We start from the raw sequence: 24,357 nt of genomic DNA, 5'->3' as shown, positions 1-24,357 counted from the left end.
TTCTATATAAATGCAACTTGGGTGATTAAAATGGAGTAAAAAGTCAGCCTTGGAAGGGTAACTAATCCAGCCGCTTGAACTCCCCTGGGCAAGAAAAGACAGAAGCCATTCCCTCCTACCTGCATCTCCACCACCTTCCCCTTGCTGCTTGGGCTGAGTGACCACTCATAGCTGGTGATACCATGATCATCAGTGCTCTGGTTCCCGAACAGGGTGATGGAGTTCTGGGGCAAGGTGATCACTTGGTTGGGGCCCGCATTGGCCACAGGGGGATAATCCACGGCTTTGTTCACTGTCAGGCTTGCAGTGGTAGAGCTGGTTGCTCCATCAGAGTCAACTACAGTCAAGCTAGCAGGGCAGAGAGAGGAGTGCAATCAGGGATGTGCTCCAGGAGGAGAAACCAATCTGAGAGGACTGAAATCAAGGCTAAGAAATACCAAGGCAGCAGGGGACCAAATGGTAACCAACTCTTTACCCATTCTTCCTGGGAAGGCCGAACACTACTACATCGCACCCTGACTGAGTGCCAGGCACTGTTCCAGGTGCTTTTTATCTCATTACATCCTCACAACAGCTCTAGAAAGTACGATCCTGATTTTATGCCATACATGTCTGAGGAGACCGAGGTACGGGGAGGTAACTTGCCCAAGTTTGAAAGTAGTGGGGTCAGAATCTGAATCCAGGCCATTTGTCACCAGTGCCGTTTTGCTCTACCACCTGCCACGTCTGTGCGCTGGGACCTTCACAAGCACCGTGTGATCTGGCCCTCACAACAATCGTATAAAGTAGGCATCCTCCATCTCACCGTACAGGAAGCTGAGAGGCTGCGTAACCTGCCCGGGGCTACATGGTGAGCCAAGATGCAGCCCCAGTTCTCCAGCTCCACAGCCCAGAAACCAAGGTTTGAGCATAGGTAATCCCTGGACCCTAAAGCTGTGGGGCTCAAAGGCGCCACCCTAAACAGCAAGCTCTGACTGCGGCTCACTCTCCTCCTGCCATCCTGCTTCAGCCATGCACACACTGCAAGAAGGGCGGCCTGGGCAGACAGCCTCTGGGCTGGACCAGTACGGCTGGCTCCGGTAAGACAGGAGCCCAAGATGCAAATGAATTCTCCTACGCAACAGCCCCACAGTTGGTGCCAGTGTGAAACAGGATTTGCAAGAGGAAAAAAAAATGTTCATTTATAAGAGCAGGCTTTTACCTAAATGATGCCTTCCAGCTGAACAGCCTAAAGCTTCTCTTGCCACCTCAAAATGTGAGCATAAGCAAGCAAGGAGGTTTGGGTTCCTTCCATTTTGCTGACAGAAAGAGGAAAAGCATAGAAAAGACATGTCGTTTGTGTAAATCTCACCACCAGCCACAGACAGAGCCAGACATCTGTGTGGTTGTATCCCACAGTCTCACCTTTTACCTAGGGCCTGACGGGGATTTTTGGTATTTTAGCCTTTAGGAAAAGAGCACAAACACGGCAGGCACACGGACGTGTGCAAATCGGCAAACATCTGAAGAAGAAAAAATCCACAGAAGTTCTCTTTTTTCCAGTTCCCCTGTTGTTTTCTGTTGTTTTTTAACATATCCTATTTGTCTCCTATTTCAGAGCAAAAGCAAGTTACAGACAAATGGCAAGATGGCAGCTGCCCATTTACTCTTTCTCCTCCAACAGTCCTGGGCTTGCCTGCAAGGACCCTGGATGCGATAGCAACTGACCACGTGGCCGGGGAAAGAGGCCACTGCCATGTCAAAGGAGGAAATGAGGAAAGGTAAGTGGAACCAAACAGACTGGATCTTATCGCTAATCAAACCCAATCCCATCATTTCATAGATTGAAATGGACAGGAAAAAAGAATCACCCGCCAGTACCGCACCCACCCCAACACTGGGGTTTAAAGTGAAGACTCAAGTCACACTACCTGTGTGACCTTGGGCAAGTCACTTAACCTCTCTGTGCCTGGATTTCCTAATCCACAAAATAAGAGTAATTATAATACCTACTATAAGGATTAAATGAGCTACTGGACGCACAGAGCTCAGAATAGTACTACACACATAATAAGTGTTCAAGAAATAGGAGCTATCAGTGTTGCTTTTTAAAAAAGGATCCACCTGGCCCAAGGTAGATTTCATAAATATCACAATTCCTATGTTAGAAAGCTAAGGTAAAAACCCACTCACATTTCCATTTTAAGCCAATGAGAAGGCTCTATCCTCGGGAACGGCAGCTGCCTTTCATTCATCTGAAGTCGTGAGTTAGTCAGAGTGCTACTAAGTCGTATTTATTTACACGGCAGGTGCTGTGCTAGGACATTTGTCACTGTGTCTCTGGTAGTGTCAAAACTTGATTAACTATGGATCTAATGGGGAAGACAGGCACCCACGAATAAACCGCTGCACCATGGGAGGTGCCGCGCAGGGGCCCTGGGTGCGATGGTCCTGGGAGAGACAGAGTCCTTCTTCCCGGAGGAACCTCAGGAGCCTCTACTGAGCCTCACAGGAAACCGAGGCAGCCCTTAAGGATGCGCAGAACGCCAGTGGACTGAGAAGAGCACTCAAGAAAGCATTAACAAAGTACGTACAGCTTGGATCAAGGGGTGGAACAGAACGAGCCCGGCTTGAGGGTTAAAGAAGCTGCACTTCCATTCTAGCTGAAATCTGTGACCTCAGAGAAGTTAGTAAATACAACTCAGCCTCATTTTCCTCAGATATAAAAGAAGTTTAGTATCATGAACACCTGGTGTTTGTGAGATTGACACTCACATACAAATGCTCTGTGACATACCAGGAACGCTGCAAGCCCTAACACGATTACTCTAGAGCTGGCCTCACACTCTCACTAATCACATCCCAGAGTGCCGACGCCAGTTCCCAGGACTATCTTTGAGTCAAATTCTCTAAAATACCCAACCGAGAAAGATCCCCCAAGTCATACTGGAATAAACCACTAGTCCAAAGTAAAGATTTTGAAACCTTGTAAGTTGAGGAAGCATTTACCAAAGAGGCAAAATGGAAACAGATTCCTTCTAGATTTTTCCTGAGAGAAGGCACAGGAAGATGGGCCCTTTCACTTAATGACAGAATCCTAAAAAACTTTGGAGATCTGCCAAGTGCAGCTTTGCAGGCGCAGCTTTGAGAAGGGTTAACTGTGGTGGGTCCTGACCCACTATGCCACGGCCGTTGCCCTAAAAACTGATCACTGTTGTGACCACAACCACCAATAGGGCTCAGAGAACTAATGGAATCCAAGGCCCTATCATCAACCAAATCTCCAACGACCGTGACATCTGTCAGAGTTACTCCTAGAAGAATGTAAAACTCCCAAGGGAAAAGCGTGGCCTAAAGGAAAGATGAAGGGTCTTAATTTACCTGAAAGTGTAGTTCCCAGGGACGAGCTTACTTAGTTTTAATATGGCCGTGTCTTCAGAAATCTTCTCTTCTCTCAGAGGTCCCTTAAGTTCCTCCCAATGGTACTGGACGATTTTATCATCATCAGTGCTTTCTTGACCATAAAGAAACATCAGTTACAACACGAGAGCGCTGGGTCTCAGCACCACCCCAGCTTACAGAAACCGGGGCAACCACCCAGAGACATGAAGCGAGGAAAACTTCATGACATGACTACCCCTCCAGAGGTTTTCTTCCCTAGGAATATTGGGTCACTCTGTTTCTCTATGGATATTCCACTGCGTAGTTGTCCCAGGACTCCAACACGGGCAACCTCTGGTTAAAATGCTACTGTATGGGGATCCCTGGGTGGCTCAGAGGTTTAGCGCCACCTTCAGCCCAGTGCGTGATCCTGGAGACCTGGGATCGAGTCCCGCGTCGGGCTCCCTGCATGGAGCCTGCTTCTCCCTCTGCCTATGTCTCTGCCTCTCTCTCTCTGTGTCTCCCATGAATAAATAAATCTTAAAAAAAAAAAAAAAATGCTACTGTATGAGAAATGGAAAATCAAAAATTCTTAAACATGTGAAAAGACACTCCACCTCACTTAGAAAGAAAAGAAACGTAAGTTTAAACAACACTTCAGATACTATTTTCTTAACCTACCTGATTGGTAAGACCCAAGTTTCATAACACACTCTATGGGTAAAGGTGTGGAGCGAGCCCTTCCATAAGCCACGGTGGCAGCACAGTCACACACCTTCCCAAAGGGCAAGTTAGCAAAATGTGTCTTCGCCCTGTAGCTCCTCTGAGTTTATCCCACAGATAGATGTGCATGTGTGTTAAATGTCACACGTACACATTTATTCATGGCAACATTCTCCATAGCAGCAAAAGACCAAAAATAATCTAAGTGGTCATCAATAGGGACTGACTGAAAGCAGGTATACAGCCATACAGGGAATTATACAGCCGTTTAATGGAAGGCTATGTGATCACCAAGAGGAAAAAAAAGAACTCTTTCATGTACTGATTCAGAAAAATTCTTCAGAACACCTGGGTGGCTCCCAGTGGTTGAGCCTCTGCCTTCAGCTCGGGTTGTGGTCCTGGAGACCCGGGATCGAGTCCCACATCGGGGTCCCTGCAGGGAGCCTGCTTCTCCCTCTGCCTGTGTCTCTGCCTCTCTCTCTGTGTCTCTCATGAATAAATAAATAAAATCTTAAAAAAAAAAAAAAAAAGAAAAATTCTTCCATATAAAGAAACAAGCACTGCACACAACAGGGTCGACTATGTGTTATCGTAAAGACTGTATGTATTTTCTCACACGTGCATAGAATGTCTGTAGAAAGAAATGTGAAATAGTAGCACTGACTGGAGGAAAACTGGACAGTTGGGAGAGGGGGATGGTAGGGAGGCTCTCCTCTGTATACCTTTACCCACGACTTAACTCTGACCCATTCAAAACTATGAAGTAAAACGGCACTGTGGGACCCTCTCTCACAAGTGCCTCTTCCTGTTCTCTCTTCCCTCTTGGCCTGCGATTCTTCTACCCTCCTCCTCTTGCCAGTCGCATCTACATGAAATGTTTAACCTTGCTAGAGATTCCTCTGCTAGAGCAGTGACTGCCTCGGCCGTAGAACAACTGTCGGGGGCAAGACAATCAGGGCAGCAGGGCCTTCATATGCCTCCAAAGGGGACCAAGGGGACACTGATGAGATAACAGGCCTGAGACCCCCTGCACGCACAGCCAGGATCAGTGGCAAAGACCCAGAAGTTACCCACAGGGGACACTACTCTGATGGGTGAATGTTCAGGAGCCCAGCCCAGGGCATGGAGCATGTTTTGTGAGTCTCTCCGGGAGGCTGACAGGAAGCTTGTCAGGCAGTGAGCGCTGGGGGACAGCTCTTCAGCCAAGACCCTCAGTTACTTATCTTGCTATGAGAGGAAGGAGCTTTGTTTCCATAACTGAGAATGGTAACTCTAAGGAAATTTGAAAACCAGCAAGTTTTGGGGCACCTAGGTGGCTTAGTGGTTGAGCGTCTGCCTTCGGCTCAGGGCATGACCCTGGGGTCCTGGGAACAAGTCCTGAATCGGGCTCCCTGCAGGGAGCCTGCTGCTTCTCCTTCTGCCTGTGTCTCAGCCTCTCTTTCTCTGTGTCTCATGAATGAATGAATGAATGAATCAATCAATCAATCAATCTTAAAAAAAAAAGAGAGAACTAGTAAGTTTCATACAAAAAGATGCTAAATATCTGCATAATCTTACTTTCTTATATCTCAAAAGAGCAGAAGTATTACTTCCAACAAGCCACACAGGGATTTTAAATAGGGGCTATCTGGGTGGTGCAGCGGTTTGGCGCCTGCCTTTGGCTCAGGGTGTGATCCTGGAGACCCGGGATCGAATCCCACATCGGGCTCCTGGTGCATGGAGCCTGCTTCTCCCTCTGCCTATGTTTCTGCCTCTCTCTCTCTCTGTGTGACTATCATAAATAAATAAAAATTAAAAAAAAAAACCCTATCTTCTTAAAAAATAAATAAATAAATAAATAAATAGGGGCTATCTGGGCTGTCTGGTTTTTGTGTCCTAATTAGTTGCTTGAAATGGGTAGTCTTCCCAGAACATAGTCAAGATGGGCCTAAACAGAATGCAGACATAATTGGCTCCAAATCTTTCTTTTTTTAAGTAGGCTCCAACACCTGGCTTGAATTTATGACCCCAAGATCAAGACCTGAGCTAAGGTCACTTAACCAACTGAGCCACCCAGGAGCCCTTGGCCCCAAATCTTCTGCCAGAGTTTTCTAGCACAGTTCACAGTGAATGTTCTTCTAAAACATCATGCCTAGACAAGTACTCACGGCTGCCATCAATGACTGTGGAAGTGGTTGGCAGAGAGATCTCCTGGAACTGTGGTGACACAATGGCAACAGGAGGCTGATTCTTCCGGGGCTCTGTAAGAAAAAGACCCGAAGAAATTGGAAGATAGGCTTTATATATTATAGGAGGAGCAGGCCTGTGTGGGTGAATTATGAATTAGTCCACAACATAACTGATGGGTGCATCACCAAATGGGAAAGTCACACCAGGTTACCATTCTATCATAAGACACATGGAAGCATTAAAGCCTCTTCCAAACCTGATAACTCCTAAGACCATGCCTTTGCATACTTTCAACACTCATGTGCTACCTTGTTCAAGAAAAGGTGGCACACGTTGAGTAGAGGTGGACAACACATGAGCCTTGTGCAATAAGGACCTTGGCAAGCAAACTATCCCTTGGCACAGACTGTGGTGAAAGCATAATGGGTGATTTCTCAACCATCCCTGAGCTTATGTCTGAGGGGACTCGGCCTGAGTGATGGCAGGGTCACAGACCACTCTGTCCACTCGAATGACTGTGAGCTACAAACCCAGTGGCCTTTTCTTTGAGAAATAATCAAACAGTCTTTATATAACACATTTTTAAGAAGGAAAAGGATTACCTTGGTGAGAGTTCAAGGAACATATAGAAAATCTATTACCAACAAAAACAGAAAACATTAAGATTTTGTGCTGATGTAGTTGCCACTTTCCAACTTTCCCCAAATTTCCCTGAAAATGCAAAACAAGGAACTTTGCTATTGCACTGTATTTTATCAGTGGTGGATCACTTAAAAAGAATGACAGGATTTGATTTCCAAGGTGAAAGAAGACTGGCAGGGATTAAATGAGGAATTCTGTGTGCAAAACCCATATCTGGAAAGAGATCAGAAGGAGTCAGCCATTTGGCTGGTTCTCCTTCTACATGCTTTTCCCAGGCTCCTGGCTTTCTTGTGTCCCTTAATCACAACACATGGTCCTCTCTCGGCATGACCTACTTGGAGAAGTAGTTCTCAGACAGACAGGCTACAGCTCAGGCCATACTGCAGTGGGGGCCATGTGACTAATGTTTCTCCCCCCAGCCAAATGTCCCAACTGGAACCAAAGTATATACTCTGCCACCATAACCTTTCACTACATTGAGCTAGGAATTGCTCAGTGAATATATTTAAAAAAAAGAAAAAGAAAAAATAGGACTCAAAAACCATTCAAGTCAAATCTGCCCCTCTTTAGGAATCCTGCAGAGGAAGCAATGGAGACTCAGCCGGGGCTGGGAAATTCATACCTGGTTTCACCGTCACGTTCACATAGCCTTCCCCATGGGAATTTTGACCATCTACAATCACTTTGAATTCATATAAGCCAGGGGTAAGCTGCAGAAGCGAGAGAAGATCTTTTAGACAACCACAAAGAGCAGCAATTCTATGTAAAACAACACATATATCTGAACTTTCCATGCTGAGACTGCATTCTCTTCTTGCACAGCTTCCAAAAGGGAGAGAGTAAACTAGCTGAGGAAATGAAACAATGAATTATAAACTAAAAATCTATAGCTTTTAATGTGAATTTTATTACTAGCTGACTCTAGAACAACAAAAGGGAATTCAATATCTCTGTACTCTCATTTTCTTTTCAAAAGAACATTAAGGGCCCAAACATCCTATTTCATAGAGATATGAAATTAAAATAAACATCTCTACAAAGAAAACCATTTTGTAAAAATACCAAAGAGCTCCCAAATATCTAGATATTTTTCCCTTCTGATTTCCACCAACTGTATAAACATAATATAAAGGAAAGAAAATCACCCACAATCCGACTACCCTAGCACATCAGTTAATCATATTTCTCTTACTTCCTTCCAATCCTTGACCACATACAAAAAGTAGTTTTTAAATAGTTCATTCGTTCAGCAAACACTGAGAACCAATTATGTACTGGACATCATCCTAGGCTTGGGGTTGGGAAAGGAGTAAGATGAGATCACCACCTCAAGGACCTGGACTTCCAAGGTCCAGTTAAAACCAAGGTGTGCATCAAGCTTTCTGTTGTTGTTGTTAGTTCATGTCTTTTATCAACTCATATACAATTACTGGTCTTCTGGTCTGTTGAAGTAACAGGTCAGACAACATTTACCATACTAATGCTTGTCAAAGTGGGTAGCCATAAAAACTCCAGCATCACATTCATGTGAAGGGCACTCCCAACGACAGTGACTGATTTTGCCATTTTCTCATCCACATTATGAGTGTCCTTTATTTCAGGACAACCAGCTTATTTTTCTTCTGTGCTTATGCTTCTTGGGAGTGCTGGAAGATTCCTTCCCTCTTCTTAGCACCACCACAAGATGAAGGGTGGATTCCTTTTGAATTCCATCTTCAGTTGCTTGCTGGTGAAGATCTGTCTCTGTTGATCGGAGGATTTGCTTCCTTATCCCGGATCTTGGCCTTTAGGTTTTCTATTGTATCCGAGGATTCAACCTCGAGAGTGATGCTCGTTCCTGTAAGGGTTTTCACGAAAATCTGCATCCTTGGCGGTGGTTCCACTACAGATGGCAGATTGGAAAGAAAAACCTGCATCAAGCTTTTTATTATTCTTTCTTCTATTCTTTTACCATGAACACCTTCCCCATTACAATAGTCTTTCTGATGGTCATTTTCACGGCTGCAGGAGAGTACATGAGTAAATGCATCGTATCACATAAGCTTTCCACATTGTTGGGTATTTGGGTCGTTTCCAGACTTTTACTATTATAACCAATGCTGTGATGAATATCTTTCAGATGAATGAGATTTTTCCTTTCTTCTGAATTCTCTTCTTTGAGCAAATGCTAATTGACTAGTGTTTCTGACGGTTTTCTTGTAAAGCTCTCGTTCCTTGGCTTTCACTTCTCTGCCTACTCCTCATCTCCTTCAGTTTCTTCTTCCTTCCACACTTATAAGGACGGTGTTCCCCAGGATTCCAACTGTGACCTGTTTTTTTTTTCCTTCACTCTACACACTCTGGATGATCTCATCAATTGCCATGGCTCCAACTGTCATCTGTTTGAGGTTAGTGTGCAAATTTCTCTCTCTAGCCTCAACTTGTGTCTTGATCTCTAGTCTCTGACTCCCAGCTACTTCCTGGACACCTCCACGCAAATGTTTCACAGGTACCTTAAACTCACTCTGCCCAAAAATGATTTAATCATTTGCAAACCTCATCTAACTTACTCCTCTTTCTGTGTTCCTCATTTCAGTGAATATCACCACTGTTGCACCAATATCTACCCAGATGCCTAAGCCAAAAGGCCAGAGTTATCCTGGACTTCCCTTCCTCAACATCGCCACCCAACTGATCCATCACCAGGTCTTCTAGAGTCGACCTTCATAAATATTTCTCACATCCACTCACTTCTCTCCATTCACAATGCTATCACCTTAGATTTCAACCATCACAGCACAGTTGTTAAAAGCCAGAGCTTTAGGGATGGAAAGTTCCAGATTAAATCTCTCATTTAATAGCTTTGTGAAACTTGGCTAAACCACTTTATTTTTCACATTTTTAGTTTTGCCATTTATAAAATAGATATTAGTATCCACATCTTGGGGTCATTACAAAGATAAAATGAAGTAAGTGCATAAAACAATTAGCACTGTGTCTGGCACATATTATGAGCTCAACAGCAGTCTTTTTAAGTTTTACTTTGTTTTTTAAATCAGGTTATTACTATCTCACGCTTACATTTTTTGACAGATTCTCCAATGATTTCTCTAGTTTGAGTCTTACCTCACTCAATTTGCAGTCAGAGTGATCTTTCTAAATTGAAAATCTGAATAAGTCTTTCTGTTGTCTAAAACCTTTCAAAGGTTCCAAAACAAAAACAAAACAAAAAAAAAACAAACTTTCAAAGGTTCCATAATTCCTATGGATAAGATTCAAAGTCCTTGCTCTAGCAAAAGGCTCTTTGTAATATGACCCATGCATCTCTCCAACTTTGTACCACTGCTCTTCTCATGCCAGAGGGTCCAGTCACACTGAACCATACAGAATTCCCTTTTAGTCACATTTTCTCTCTAATATTTGGCCCAGTGAACATACTGCTTCCCCTGTGTAGGTTACCAGCACCCTACCCTTTACCCAGAAAGTGAGTCACCTGTCATGACCCACCCAAGTAAACTCAAAGAAATCAAACTCCCCAGGGCTTCAATACCCCCTGCACTGACCTAGTGCATCCCCTGTTATAACTGCCACCAATGAGACTCTATTGTCCTTGAATGTGAAGATTTTGATCAATTCACTGGTAAATCCCCACTGCCTGACACATAACTAGTGTACAATGAATAGTTGTTAAAGAAAAAAAAGAATGAACAAATGAATGAGATTGCCTGGCCAAAGAATTTGAACATTTTTATGGTTCTTAATAACTACACTGTATCCCAAAAAAGACTGAGCCAATTTACAGTCTTGTGGCCACAAAAAACTTAGCTTATCTCCCAAATTCTAAAATCCTTATGTTACCCTTAAAAGCTGTTTAGTGTGTATTTTCAGCTATCACCACCATGCTTATACAGTCTTCTCACCATAAATGAACATTTGAGAATCATACACTAACAAATACTGGATGTCAGCCAGACTTTTGGAGGAATCACTTCTGAAAGATTGTTCCTGATTTAAGTATGAACAGAAAATTCTACATTCTACATTTTAGAAAATGGTCAGCACCCAGCCCTGCAAGTAAGAGGAGGCAAATTCACCTTGGATAGTTTGAGGATCTGGAAATGTTTCCCTTCCATCTCTCCACTGTAGTCTTTAGGATGAGTAATCAGCTGCCAGTCGTAGGTGTAGGTTTCTCCTATAGAAGGGCAGTTACAAAAATCATGAAAACACACACCTACACACAAAGAGGGCAGCCACACATCCTGCCAATAACAAATCTCTCCTAAATCTTGACAAGGCCTTAGTTTTTAAGATCCCACCCCAAAGCCTACAGGGAGACTGAATGTTTTGTTGAAAGAAAGGGAGGAATCTGCTGACTCAGCTACAGTCAGGCTTCCTCCACTCTCTCCCAGCAGTGCTCTCTCCCTTCCCATACCCGCCCTCCCCTTGAGAGAGACCAATCCTCCCTCAAAATACCACGTTGCTCATGGTGTGGCATCACAGTGAAAATACATGCCCTACCAACCACTATGGATGAATTCACTGGGAACAAGGGCCATTTTCCTGCGAAAGTTCTTTTGCAACAAAGAACAGCAATGACTTCTAAATAACATGGTTCAAAAATAGCTTTTTTAGAGTGCTAACAATGCTTGTCTCACTGAGGTCATCACACCCTGGTGAGTTAAAAGAGCTACTTCATTCCTGCTGAGCTAAATAACACGCTGCAGAAGATGGCAGGGGATGGCCCATTTAAAACGGGCCCCACTGAAATTAATTAAGATCAAATGAAGTATTAAATGGTCCTCATTTGTAGCTCGGATGCTATGACTGGGTAGGGCAAGGTCAGGATCCTGTTATCTAAACGGAATCCCACCCCCGGGACAGCGGTCTTAAATTTGGTGGGGGGAATGAAATTCACTTCTGACTAGGGACAGATGAGATTTGGTAGGAAGGCTTAGTTTATGTCACTATCCAAAAGTAAAAATAAAAGGAAAAAAGAAGAAACCTCAAAAGCGTAACAGAATGGTCATCTTTTTCTTAGTTCGTGAGTTCAAAAGTAAGTTAGCATATAGACCCAAATTCCACGACGGCCTTCATCTGAAGACCAGATTTCATTTTATAAGCCTGAGATACAAGATCTATCACTCTTCCTTCCTCCCCAAATACTAGTTTTGTGTTGGGCAGCTGTCAGCCCCAGGCAGCTCTCACAAATGTATTATGTAGACGTCAGGTTAGGTGAGAAGCAGGAAGGCAGCAGCAGCAGTGGGACTGGTGCTGAGACGACCTTTCTTCCAGCTAGAGTTGGAAATTATTTTTCCACACATAAAACAGACTCACACTAATTTGGGAACTGACAATTTTATAATATCTAAGGCTGCCAATGCAATTTCAAGAAGGACAATATTCCTAGGACAGAAAAGCTTGGGGGATGAATTATGCCTCACAGCCAGGAACTCGCCCAAGGGTAGGAACAACTGAGGATAGGTTCTGCTAGACAGAATGTTGGTTTAAATGATTTACGGCAGTGGTTTTCAAACCATGCCTCTGAACCCTAGAGGGATCCTAAGAAGTGCTTCAGGGGCTGCCACAGGAGATGACGGGGAGGAAGAGTATGCAGAGCTGGTCCTGTTCACTTGTCCCCAACCTTTGAAAGTTTGAAACCATCCATCTCATGTATCTGATAAATGCTGAACCCGTGGAAAGGAAAGTTGAAAACAATCAACCCAGGTGTTTTAGAATACTGATCTACAAGGTGACAGCAACTCACAGACTGTATATGCAAATAGGGGTTAGATAAGAACCTAACGCAGAGCCCAGCTCCTTTCACAAAACAGTGGAGGCAAGTGCAGCTCAAAGCAGTTCTCACCTCCATCTTCAGAGGCCACCAAGTTCATTCACTGTAACTTACCACCAGGGGAGTAGAAGGCTAAAGCTTCTCTGGAGGAAGGTAGGGGCACTCAGGTAGCTCAGCAGGTTAAGCACCTGCCTTTGGCTCAGGTCATGATCCCAAGGTCCTGGGATCAAGAAGGGAGCCTGCTTCTCCCTCTCCCTCTGCCTTTTCCCCTGCTTGTGCTTTCTCTCACTTGCACTTACCTCTCATAAATAAATAAATAAATAAATAAATAAATAAATAAATAAATAAATAAATAAAATCTTTAAAAAAATAAAAGTTTGTCTGGAGGAAGGTAGAATGAACTGATAAGGAAACCTTATTTTTTTTTAAATTTTTTTTATTATTATTTATGTATGATAGTCACAGAGAGAGCGAGAGGCAGAGAGACACAGGCAGAGGGAGAAGCAGGCTCCATGCACTGGGAGCCCGATGTGGGATTCGATCCCGGGTCTCCAGGATCGCGCCCTGGGCCAAAGGCAGGCGCTAAACCGCTGCACCACCCAGGGATCCCGGAAACCTTATTTTTGAGGGCAGAAATATAGAACAGGGAGGGCGCTTAGGTTCTGGAAAAGTACTTTTGCATAAATACACTATTTGGTATGAGGCCTATTAGAAAGCTGGACTAATGTATAGGACAGGTGTGTACCTAAAATGAAGGACTCCATCCTGAATCCTAGAGTACAGCATTCTACTTGACTAACCCTGTAATAAGAGTAGCAGAAACCCAAGGCAACAATTTTCCATCAAAGTATGCTTCATTATTGTCATAGAAAATCTTAAGTGCTTATGTGTTTCTATGCTAAATTTTGGTATATTAATATGTACTTCAAAGGTGAAAGGGAGGGACGCCTGGGTGGCTCAGCAGTTGAGCACCTGCCTTTAGCCTAGGTCATGATCATGGAGACCTGGGATCAAGTCCCACATCGGACTCCCTGCGTGGAGCCTGCTTCTCCCTCTGCCTGTGTCTCTGCCTCTCTCTCTCTCTCTCTCTCTCTCTCTCTCTCTCTCTGTGTGTGTGTCTCTTGTGAATAAATAAATAAAATCTTAAAAAAAAAAAGGTGAAAGGGATACTCATAAAAGTTTGCTTAAATAATGAATGTATTGTCCCCTAATTTATATAGTTCATAAATCTGAATTTTATTATCATATTGGGCTTGTCCTCTTTTTTTTTTTTTTAGAGAGATTTTATTTATTTATTTGAAAGAGAGACAGAGAGAGACAACACACAAGAGGGCAAGCTGGGGAAGGGAGAGGGACAAGCAGACTGCACTGAGCACAGAGCTTGATGCAGGGGCTCAATTTCACAACCCTGAGATCACGACTTCAGCAGATATCAAGAGTCAGACACTTAACCAACTGAGTAACCCAGGTGCCCTGTCTTCCTTTTTATTTATTTTTTAAATGCCGAATCTACATTAACTATAGTCTTAAATAACTCCTCTGTGAGTTCTATAGCTGCTAATACTAGTTGTTTGGACAAAATAAATAGGCTGGCCTCAGTATCGGTTTCTTCCTCTCTTAAAGGGGTAGAATACAACCTCCAGTATCAGTTATTTCCTAGGCACTGAAGTAGGTCTCTTATATATCATTTCATTTTGCCCTTAAAGTAACCTTATGAAGTAGAAATTATTACCCTCATTTTACTGAAAAAGAAATGGAAATGTAAAAACAATTTGCTTAAAATCATTCAGCTAATGATTAGCTATGCCAGGATTTGAACCCAGGCTTTGGTGTCAAAGCCCATGATCTCAAACATTATACTGCTCTTCCATCAGGGAAATATTTCTGTATGTGCACGCTATAACCTGTTCTCACGGGGCTGTTGCAATTAGTAAATGAATTAAGGTATGTAAATATCATAAATTAAAACAATATCCAAATGTAAGGGGATGTTTTACCTTCAAGTGGTTCTTGGAGAACGTATGCATTTAACTGAACTTCATTCTTAGGCAAGGTGATCTGGACACTCTTTCCAGCAGATACCACCAATTCCTTTATAACTAGAAACAAAGAAAATATACAAGAGATAAGAAATTAGATCCAGACTACCTCATTCCTCTTCCTTTTGGGGAAAAATTTCTTTTACAAACAATATTCAGCTACTGCCTTTATTTCCTCCTTATTTATCTATTCTCTAATCCTCTGAAATTTGATTTGGCTTTCACTTTGCCACTGAAAAAGATCTTGTGAGGTCATCCACAAATTGCTCCTTAGCAAATCCAGTAACTGTTTCTCAACCCACATCCATTACTCCCATAGCATCTAATACTGCTGACTTCTTTGTTATTTAAATTTTCAGTTTATCATGACACTGTATTATTCTAACACTCACCACCATTAGTTTTTCTAAAATACTTCCCCCACCATGTTATTCTCCTACTTAAGACTCCCCACTCCCACCCATGTTCAAGGCCAACCCCTAAGCTGGTATTAGAGAACCATTATCATCTGATCACACCACCTTATCCTTCCTGTCCAATTCTGCCTCTAGTTATATTCATTTTCCCTCTTGTGTTCCACAGAAGACATGGTCTACTCTTGGGGACTCTGATAATGCTATTTCCTTCAACTGGAGTGTAGGCTTTCTTTATTCTAAATCAGTACTTTGTTTTGGCACAGCCAGTCCTCTCCAAGAAATCTTCCCAGACCATTTCAGTTCAAACTTATCTACTTCCTGAATGACTTTAGCTTTTTTGGAATACCCACATCAGCTAATAGCTATATATGGTCTTCACACTATTCAATAGCTATTTCATACATGTCTGGGTTTCTCAACCTTGGCACTACTGACATTTTGGATCAGATAATTCTTTGTTGTAGGGGGTGGGGGAAACTGTCCTGTGCACCACATAAGACAGCTGGCCGTATCCCAGGCCTCCATCCACAAGGTGTCAGTAGCATCCCTCCTCCATAACTGTAACTACCAAAAATGCTTGCAAGTTGTTGAGAACCACTGTTATATAAATCTTATTCCTCTGACAATAAATCGTTATTTGGTATGAGACCCAGGAATTAAGGAGCTTAAAGCAAACAAATGACTAGTCAGCCCATATTTCAAGAGTGGGGGGTAATAAGCCCCTCTTGACAAACATGAAATTTAAGATCTATTGGTACTACACTTAGGAAGAAATGAAATCTTCCTTATGGAAAGAAACTTCAGCACTTAGACACCCTGAGGTTGAATACGAATTTTCTGAAGTGACTTTCAATTAAAAAAAAAAAAAAAAGAAAGGAAAGATAAATCACTATACTCAGAAAGAGTATAATGGACAAAAATAGAGTGTTACTCAAACCCTTCACAATTACACCAAAAATTATAGGCATTCAGCCTGAACACAAAAATTACTTTAGTGCCTCAGGATTGAAACCCCAAAATTTCATGTTATACTACCATGAAAGAAAACCCTAGGAAATCAAAAATCAGAAAAATTCCTTTTCACTTGCTTTGCTTCACCCTGTTGCCTTTTTCAGGGGATAGAGATCAAGTTAGTTTCCTTGATTAACCATTTCCTCCTAATACCTTAGACTAGCACTCATGAAGCACAGATTTGTTGTTAAGGCAATACTCTTTATAAATCTCCTTCCTATGGATGGGCTGCTTTAAAAATAAAGATGATGCCAAAAATCAGAGAGACAAATATCTGACCTACAATCAGCCATTCAGAAGGCAAATACGTACAAAAATCCAACTTTTTTCCCTGTGGCTTCTGTTTGTTTCATTCCTCGAACTTTACTTAATTGAATCTCCTGCCTTTAAGTCCCAGGCACAGTGGAATCTGGCTCTGGGAAAATGAACCTCATAAATTCCCATATTCTGGGGCCTGTTGAGAAAAGAATGGAGAGCCCCAAGTCCCGTGGTTACAGGAAAAAAGATAGGATTATTTTTTCTCTAACCTACAGTACTCAAAAGTCATGCCTCTCTCTGTTCCTTGCACTAAGGAGAACACTGTGATAAAATGCTCTCCTTTTCTATCCTATCTCCAAGGGCAGAAGCAAAGGGCCTCACCTGGGTATGGTGTTGAGGTGGTCTGGAAAGAGGCCTGGGGGTCAGGGGTGGTGTAACTGTAGGAGGGAGCCACGGGCAGAAGGGTAGCATTCTGGATTTTCTCAAGACTTTTTACTTGCTGAGTGCTAGGTGTAGTACCAGGATACTCTGATGTCTCAGGTTGGGCTGATTCATTCTTTGACCAACCAGGAATCTCCGCAGTCAGGACTGTGGTTAAGGGACTGGAAATTATAACTGCCTTGTGAACCTAAAGAAATGCAAAAATTCATTTGAATAGGCAAAAGTTATACTGCCAATTTTTTAGGTTATTTCTCATAAAATAATTACACACTGTGTTTTTATGAAAAATGCAAAACTGTCAAAAATATTAAAGGAACTAATCTCACCACTCAAACTGGTGTTAAAATGTTGTTATAAATCTTCCCAGTCTTTTTCTCTATGCAAAGAGGTTTGTTTGAAACAAAGTAGTAGTAATCATTCTATGTATACTTTTCTCAACATTCATATTCAATCTTCCTACAAATACTTATTAAGCACTTATTATGGATCAGACCTTGTGGATCCAAAATGTAAATAAAATATAATAGCTGCACTCAATGAGTGCCCAATCTAGTTAGAGAAAGAACAAAAAACATAAGCCACAAGGATAAAAACACCTATAAAAGTTACAATGAACCAAAAAAGCACCATCTGAAGGGTACTTAATTCCAATCTTGGAGACAGTGTGAAGAAGGATGCTTTCAATAAATAAATAAATAAAGGCATTTCCTAGAATTCTAAGCTGAGTTTAAAAAGGTAAACCACTGTTTACTAAACAAAAGGCTGAGGGGGGAGAGATGAGTATACAGTATAGGAAATGAGGGGATCCCTGGGTGGCGCAGCGGTCTGGCGCCTGCCTTTGGCCCAGGGCACGATCCCAGAGACCCGGGATCGAATCCCACATCGGGCTCCCGGTGCATGGAGCCTGCTTCTCCCTCTGCCTGTGTCTCTGCCTCTCTCTCTCTCTCTCTGTGACTATCATAAATAAATAAAAATTAAAAAAAAAAAGTAAGTATTTACAGTACAGGAAATGAGATTAACATGGCCTGTGCTGAGAACTGAGAGTCAAAAGCAAAGTGGGAGGCTGGAAGTAATGGATGAGTTGGACAGTCAAGGGCCAGCCTAAAGAAGACCTATGCTACTCTAAGGTGCTAGGTAATGGTGAGCAATTATGGGAACGTGTATTACAGGAAAGTGACAAACTCAGGATACTGTTCTAAGGGGACCGTTCAGGTTGCTGCATGATGTAGGAGTCTAAAGAACTAAGACAATATAGCAGGACCATCACTTAGGAGGGTACTGCATCCACCCCAAATGAGAAACGGTGGGTGGCTACAAAGCTGGTGGTACAGATTTTTTTTAATCAACTTAATTGAAGTGTAATTTAAACAAAATAAACCACACATACTTGAAGTGTATAGGTCTTTCAGTTTTGACAAGGGCATATGCCCAAGTAACCACAATCAAGAGAGAAGCCATTCGGATTGGCCCCAGAAGTTGGCTCATTCCCCTTTGCAGTAAGTTTCTGCCTCCACCCTCGGGCTCATGCAATCACATTTGTTTTCTGTCCCCATTAGTTTGAATTTTCTCATATCTCATATAAAATTAATCATATACATGCTATTTTTTTTTCTGGCTGCTTTCACTCTACCTAATGTTTTAAGATTCATCCATGTTATTGTGTCTGAGTTCATTCCTTGTTATTACTGAGCAGTATACCATGCTAGAGATAGATCACAGTTTATTCATCTATTGATATTGAAGTTGTTTTCAGTTCTCAGCTCCTATAAATAAATCTGCTATAAATGTTTGAAATCTAAAGCTTTTGTTTTTTGTTTTTTAAATTTTTATTTATTTATTCATGATAGTCAGACAGAGAGAGAGAGGCAGAGACACAGGCAGAGAGAGAAGCAGGCTCCATGCACCGGGAGCCCGACGTGGGACTCGATCCCGGGTCCCCAGGATCGCGCCCTGGGCCAAAGGCAGGCGCCAAACCGCTGCGCCACCCAGGGATCCCTGAAATCTAAAGCTTTTGTAAACGTTATTAACTTATTTGGGGTAAATATTCAAAAGTATTTATTGCTGGTTACATGTAAGTATATGTTTAACTTTATAAGAAACTGAACTGTTACCTAAATGCCATCCTGCCTTTCTACCAGCAATGCATGAGAGTTCCAGCTGCTCCATAACTTCACCAGTACTTGGTATTCTTGGGTCTTTTTATTTTTTGTCATTCTTCGTATTTTTTTTTTTTAATCATCTAATGGTATCTCCTGTGATTTAATTTGCATTTTTTGGATGACTAATGAGATTGAGTATCTTTTCATGTGCATATTAGCCAGTCATATATTTTCTTTGATGAAGTTTATTCAAATCTTTGTCCACTTTTTTTACAATTTTATTAAAGGCATAGCTGGCATACAATAAACTGAACATATTTAAAGTGTGCAATTTGACAAATTTTACCACACGTATATAGCTATGAAACCATCGCCACAATCAAGATAATGAACATATCCATCATTTCCAAAGATTCTTCATCCTCCTTGGTAATCCCTTCTCCAAAGTCCCAGCCCCAAACAATCACTGCTCTGCTTCCAGGCACTATAGGTTAGTTTGCATCTTCTAGAGTTTTATATAAACAGAATCACATTGTATGTACTCTTTTTGTGGGCTTCTTCCACTCAGCAATATTATCTTGTTTGTTCATGTTGCTGTCTGTATCAATAATTGTTCCCTCATGATTGCTGAGTACCATTCTGTTATATGAGTATATCACAATTTGTTTATTCATTCACCAACAGCTGGACATTTGGGTTGATTCCAGTTTTTGCCTATTACAAATTGAGCTGATATAAATATTCCTCTACAAGTCTTTATACAAACATATCCTTTCATTTCTCTTGTGTAACTACCTATGGGTAGAACACCTGGTCATATGGAAGATATGCCTCTAACTTTTTAAAAAAACTGCCAAATTACTTTCCAAAGCTGTTGTGCGATTATATAGTCCCACCACCAGTATGAGAATTCCAGTTGTTCTACAGTCTTGCCAGAAATTGGTTTGGAAAGTCTTTTTAAGTTCAGTCATTATCCAAGTATGTAATGGCATCTTATTGTGGCTTTAATTTGCATTTTTCCTAATGATTAGGGATGGTATCTTTTCATGCACCTATTGGATATCTACTGTATAAATTCTTCAGTGAACTATCTGTTCAAATCCTCTGCTTTATTAGTTTTTTAATTAAGTTACAAGAGCTCTCTCTACATATTCTAGACACAAATATTTGTTAGGTATTTAATTTGCAAATATGTATGTAGTTTGCCTTTTCATTTTCCTTAGTGATATCTTTTAAATAACAAAAGTTTATAAATTTTATCATTTTTTTCTTTTATAATTCATGCTTTTAGTGATATTATTTAGTTTGCATATTTAGTGACAAGATCACAAAAAGGCTCTTCTGTGTTTTCTTTTACAAGTTTTATAATTTTAGCTCTTAAATTTAGGTCTATGATCCATTTTAAGCTAATTTTTCTGTATAGTATAAGGGTCAATGTTCCTGTTTTTTCATATCACTATCCAATTGTTTCAGTATTCATTTATTGAAAAGATTATCCTTTCCCCATCAATTTGCCTTGGCACATTAATTAACCATACTTGTATGGGTCTATTTCTGGACTCTATTCTGTTTCACTGATTTCATCTATCTTTACACCAGTACCACTGCTTTGATTACTGCAGCTCTACAGTAAGTCTTAAAGTTAGAGAGCTTAAGTTCTTCAACTTTGTTGTTCATTTTCAAGATTAGTTTGCCATTCTAAGTCCCAATCCCTGAATATGACTGTAACAGTTTCCTAGGGCTACCAAAATGTTTGCCCACAAACATTATGGCTTAAAACAACAGAAACTCCCTCACTCATGGTTCTAGAAGCTGAATGTATGAAATCAAGGCAGGACCACAATCCCTCTGAAGGCTTTTGGGGACAACCTTCTTTACCTCTTCCAAATCCCAGAGGCTCTTAGCATTTCTTGATTTGTGGCGACCCAACTCCAATCTGTATCTTCATCTTCACATGGCTGTCTTCCTTGTGTCTCTGTGGGTCCAAATCTCCCTTTCCTTCCTCATGTAAAGCTATCAGTCATTGGATTTAGGGTCTACCCTAAATAAAGAATGATATTCATCTCAAGGTCTCTAACTAACTTCATCTACAAAGATACTATTACCAAATAAGGGCAAAGCCTGAGGTTCCAGGAAGACATGATTTTGGAGGGAACACTATTACAATGGTATTATCTCTCATTTACTTAATTTCTCTCAGCAATGTTTTGTAGTTTTTGGTATATAGCTCTTGCACATATTTTGTTAAATTCATTCCTAAGAACTTCATGTTTTTGGATGCTATACATTTTTTAAAACTTTAATTCCCAATTATTCATTGCTAATATATACGCAATTTATTTTTGTATATTGGTCTTATATCCTGTAGCCTTTCTAAATTCACTTAATGAATAGATTCCTTGGAATTTTCTGGGTACATGATTCTATCATCTGTGAGTAAAGGCAGTTTTGCTTGTTCATCTCCAATATGTATCCCTTTAATTTCTTTTTCTTGCATTATTACATTGGCTAGGACACACAGTACAATGTTGAGTTAAAAGTGGTTAAAGACACTATTTGTTGGGTAATTGTCACCTCATTTTCCTTCGTATCTTTGAACATACATTCCGTTACATTTTTAAGTGTATTTTTAACAGCAGCATTGGTCTTGCTAAATCTGACAGCTGAATCTTCTCAGAATCATTTTTATTGAATAATTTTTTCCCCTGAGTATGGGTCACACTTTACTGATTCTTCACATGTTTCCTAACATCTGGTTGGAAACTAGAAATTTTAGGTCATCTATTGTAACAGTTGGGGATTCTATTTTATTTTTCTGATGGGCTGTTATTTTTAGTAACTCCTCTGTACTTCAACTGAAGAATTAGAATCCCTCCACGGTATGTTGCCACTGACACCTCTGCTCAGTTTTTGTTTTTAATTCTTGTTTTTATTTTAGCCTGGCTTCCTAGGTGTCATTCCTATATCTGCATAGTTTAGCAATCAGCCAATGATTTAAGCAGAGGTCACTCAAACACATTACGTCTATAAAGCTTCATCCTCTGTCAACCCATCTGTGTGTTCCTCGGGGAATGCATTCAAAGTTGTAGCCACTTCTCAGCTCTCCTTTGATTTTTAGCTTTTACCAGGCTCTCTTAGGTTATCTTTTGCGCATGCAGGTAGTTTCTCATTCTCCAGCCAGGGATACATTGGGAGCTTATTTTAGCCCTTCTTTAGCTCTTATTTTCAAGATCTTACCATTAAGTTTCCAGCAGATCCATCACTCACCCTAACAGGCACAACCATCTCAAGTTAGCAAAGCTGTTGATTCTATCCGTTCATTCCCAACCACGTTTGCCAGTTTTAGTTGGCAAAGCTGTGAGTTTTCATCCTCTACCCCAAATCACGCCAACCTTCTAGAAAAGTTGCTGGTTTTCATGCCTAACCACACCCTGGTAAACTACATTTCTTGTCACTTGAGCTGGAGTGCAGGTAGACATTGATGGGGCAATGCCCCAGAGAGAAGACTGCAGACACCTGCTGTACTTGTTCAAAGTATTACCAGTTTTTCAAGATCAATTTGCTCAACTTGCTTTTGCCTCTATTATATTTTTAGAACAACTGGAAATACTTGCTTTTCGGCAATTCTGTCCAGTTTTATACTTCTTTTTTCAATGAGAAAATTAGGGGCCCTCTCATGATGCCATAAGTGGAAGTTATTCTCTCATTCTATTTTCCCATTTTTAAAGTTGTTTACATTTCTTTTGAAATTCTGTAATTGTTCACTAAAGCCATTTTCCTTTAACTTCCTTTAGTTTTCTGATTATATGTTGAAATCTTTGACTACTAACTCTGATATCTGAGTCAAACTAGAGTCAGTTTCCATTGACTGTTTCTTCCTCTTGAGTATGGGTCACTCTCTCTTGTTCCTTTGCATGTCTAACAAGTTTTTGTTTGAATATGGGACATCTATCTAACATATGGAGTGACTTTGGATTTTACTGTGTTTTCTTTCAGATTGTATTTTTTTTTTTTCCAAGTAGGCAAGTAACTTATCTGGACTTAAACTGTATAGTCTGCTTCCCCTGGAATGTGTAGCAACTGATATTTCTGTGTAATTCTTGTAGCTGCATTTTTAGCCTGGTCCCCTAGAAATGTTCTTGTTTAATCTGATGATTAGCCAAGAATTTTGCCATAGATTACACTCAGAATTGGGGCCTGCTGTCTCTGTACTGTCTTTGCTTCATGAGCTTACTCCCTAATTTTTCAGCCTTAGGCTCTGTACTCTGACTCCCTAAGTCAGGAAAAATTCAGATTTCTGCCACCGGTGCAACACAAGGTTGAGGAATTCAGAGATCACCTCTTTCAAAGATGGAAGCCCTGCCTCTCTGACCTCTGTTTTTTTTACCATGCTCTCTGGAACCTTCATGTGTGGTATGTGTAGTTTAGAGGTTCAGTCAGGGGTTTTAGTACAGTTTCTAGATAGGTTGTGGGTTTCACTATCTTCTGTGGTTTTCTTTTTTCTTTTTCCTTTTTTTTTTCTTCTGTGGTTTTCTTACTTTCCCCTTAAATTTTCAGGTAATTTTTCTATCCTGAACTCTGTTCTTTGCCAGTATAAGAAAATAAGACTGAGATTTTCCACTGCCACTTTCCTCTGCTATGGAGGTCAGTGAATGCCCTCAGGCAAAAATTTGAAAAAGCTGCAAACTAAAAAAAAATTAAAAATAAATAAAATAAAAAAATAAAAAGCTGCAAACTCACAATTCTTATCACTTCCAATTGCTGTTTTTCAAGAGTAAGCTCTCCTCTAGCTTTTGTCTGCTTTTGGATCCTTTCCAGTTTTTTTAAATATATATATTTTTACATATTTTAAAACTATTATCTGTGGGAGGATTCAGGAGACCACTTTACTCTGCCACCATTACTGGAAATTTCTCCTGAGGGGTGGATTTTAAAATATTAAGGATCTAATACTTGTGAAGCTAAAATGCATCTGGGTCTTGGAGAAAAGAAACTAAGATGACTCCCATGTTTCTAGCTTGACTTGAGGGACTAACTACAGTGGTGTCAAAAACTAAGACAGACTACAAAGGAGCGACTTTAGAAAATAACAGGCAAGTTATGTTTCAAACATACTGAACCTGAGGTACAGCTAGGAAATTCAAATAGAGACCCAGGGTTGGAATCAAGTTCCCAAAGATATCAGCTGAAGCCAAGGGAATAAATAAGCTTGCCCAAGAAGAGCAAGTAAGGAAAGGAAACAAGGCTTAAAAACAGAATACTTGGGAATAACAATGCTCCTGTAATGAGGAAAAATGTCAATTAATTAAAACTGACCCAGAAATAACAGAGATAACAGAACTGGTAGACAAAGGTATTAAAATAATTACTATGATTGCATTCCATATATTCAAGAAGCTATAGAAAAGACTGCATGACTGCATATACTA

At 40.9% G+C, this 24,357-nt stretch overlaps 1 protein-coding gene and 1 pseudogene across 3 annotated transcripts in view; both read right to left on the bottom strand.

Annotated features, from left to right (window-relative positions):
- Nucleotides 1-24,357, bottom strand: part of KIAA0319L (KIAA0319 like) — a 93,968-nt gene that overhangs the window by 21,545 nt on the left and 48,066 nt on the right. For all 3 annotated transcript variants that reach the window (XM_025419958.3, XM_049094112.1, XM_049094111.1), the window contains exons 4-10: nucleotides 16,770-17,016; nucleotides 14,662-14,763; nucleotides 10,968-11,065; nucleotides 7,517-7,604; nucleotides 6,231-6,323; nucleotides 3,361-3,493; nucleotides 120-348 (exon numbers count right to left, since the gene is read on the bottom strand). In XM_025419958.3, the coding sequence (XP_025275743.3) occupies nucleotides 120-348; nucleotides 3,361-3,493; nucleotides 6,231-6,323; nucleotides 7,517-7,604; nucleotides 10,968-11,065; nucleotides 14,662-14,763; nucleotides 16,770-17,016 (990 nt within the window). The remainder of the gene's footprint in view (nucleotides 1-119; nucleotides 349-3,360; nucleotides 3,494-6,230; nucleotides 6,324-7,516; nucleotides 7,605-10,967; nucleotides 11,066-14,661; nucleotides 14,764-16,769; nucleotides 17,017-24,357) is intronic.
- On the bottom strand, nucleotides 7,654-8,854 carry LOC118350685 (ubiquitin-40S ribosomal protein S27a-like; annotated as a pseudogene).

Source organism: Canis lupus, chromosome 15 (assembly GCF_003254725.2).
Source record: "Canis lupus dingo isolate Sandy chromosome 15, ASM325472v2, whole genome shotgun sequence".
Lineage (NCBI taxonomy): Eukaryota > Metazoa > Chordata > Mammalia > Carnivora > Canidae > Canis > Canis lupus.
Note: the sequence above shows the minus strand (reverse complement) of the source record. Positions and strands in the feature narration are given on the sequence as shown.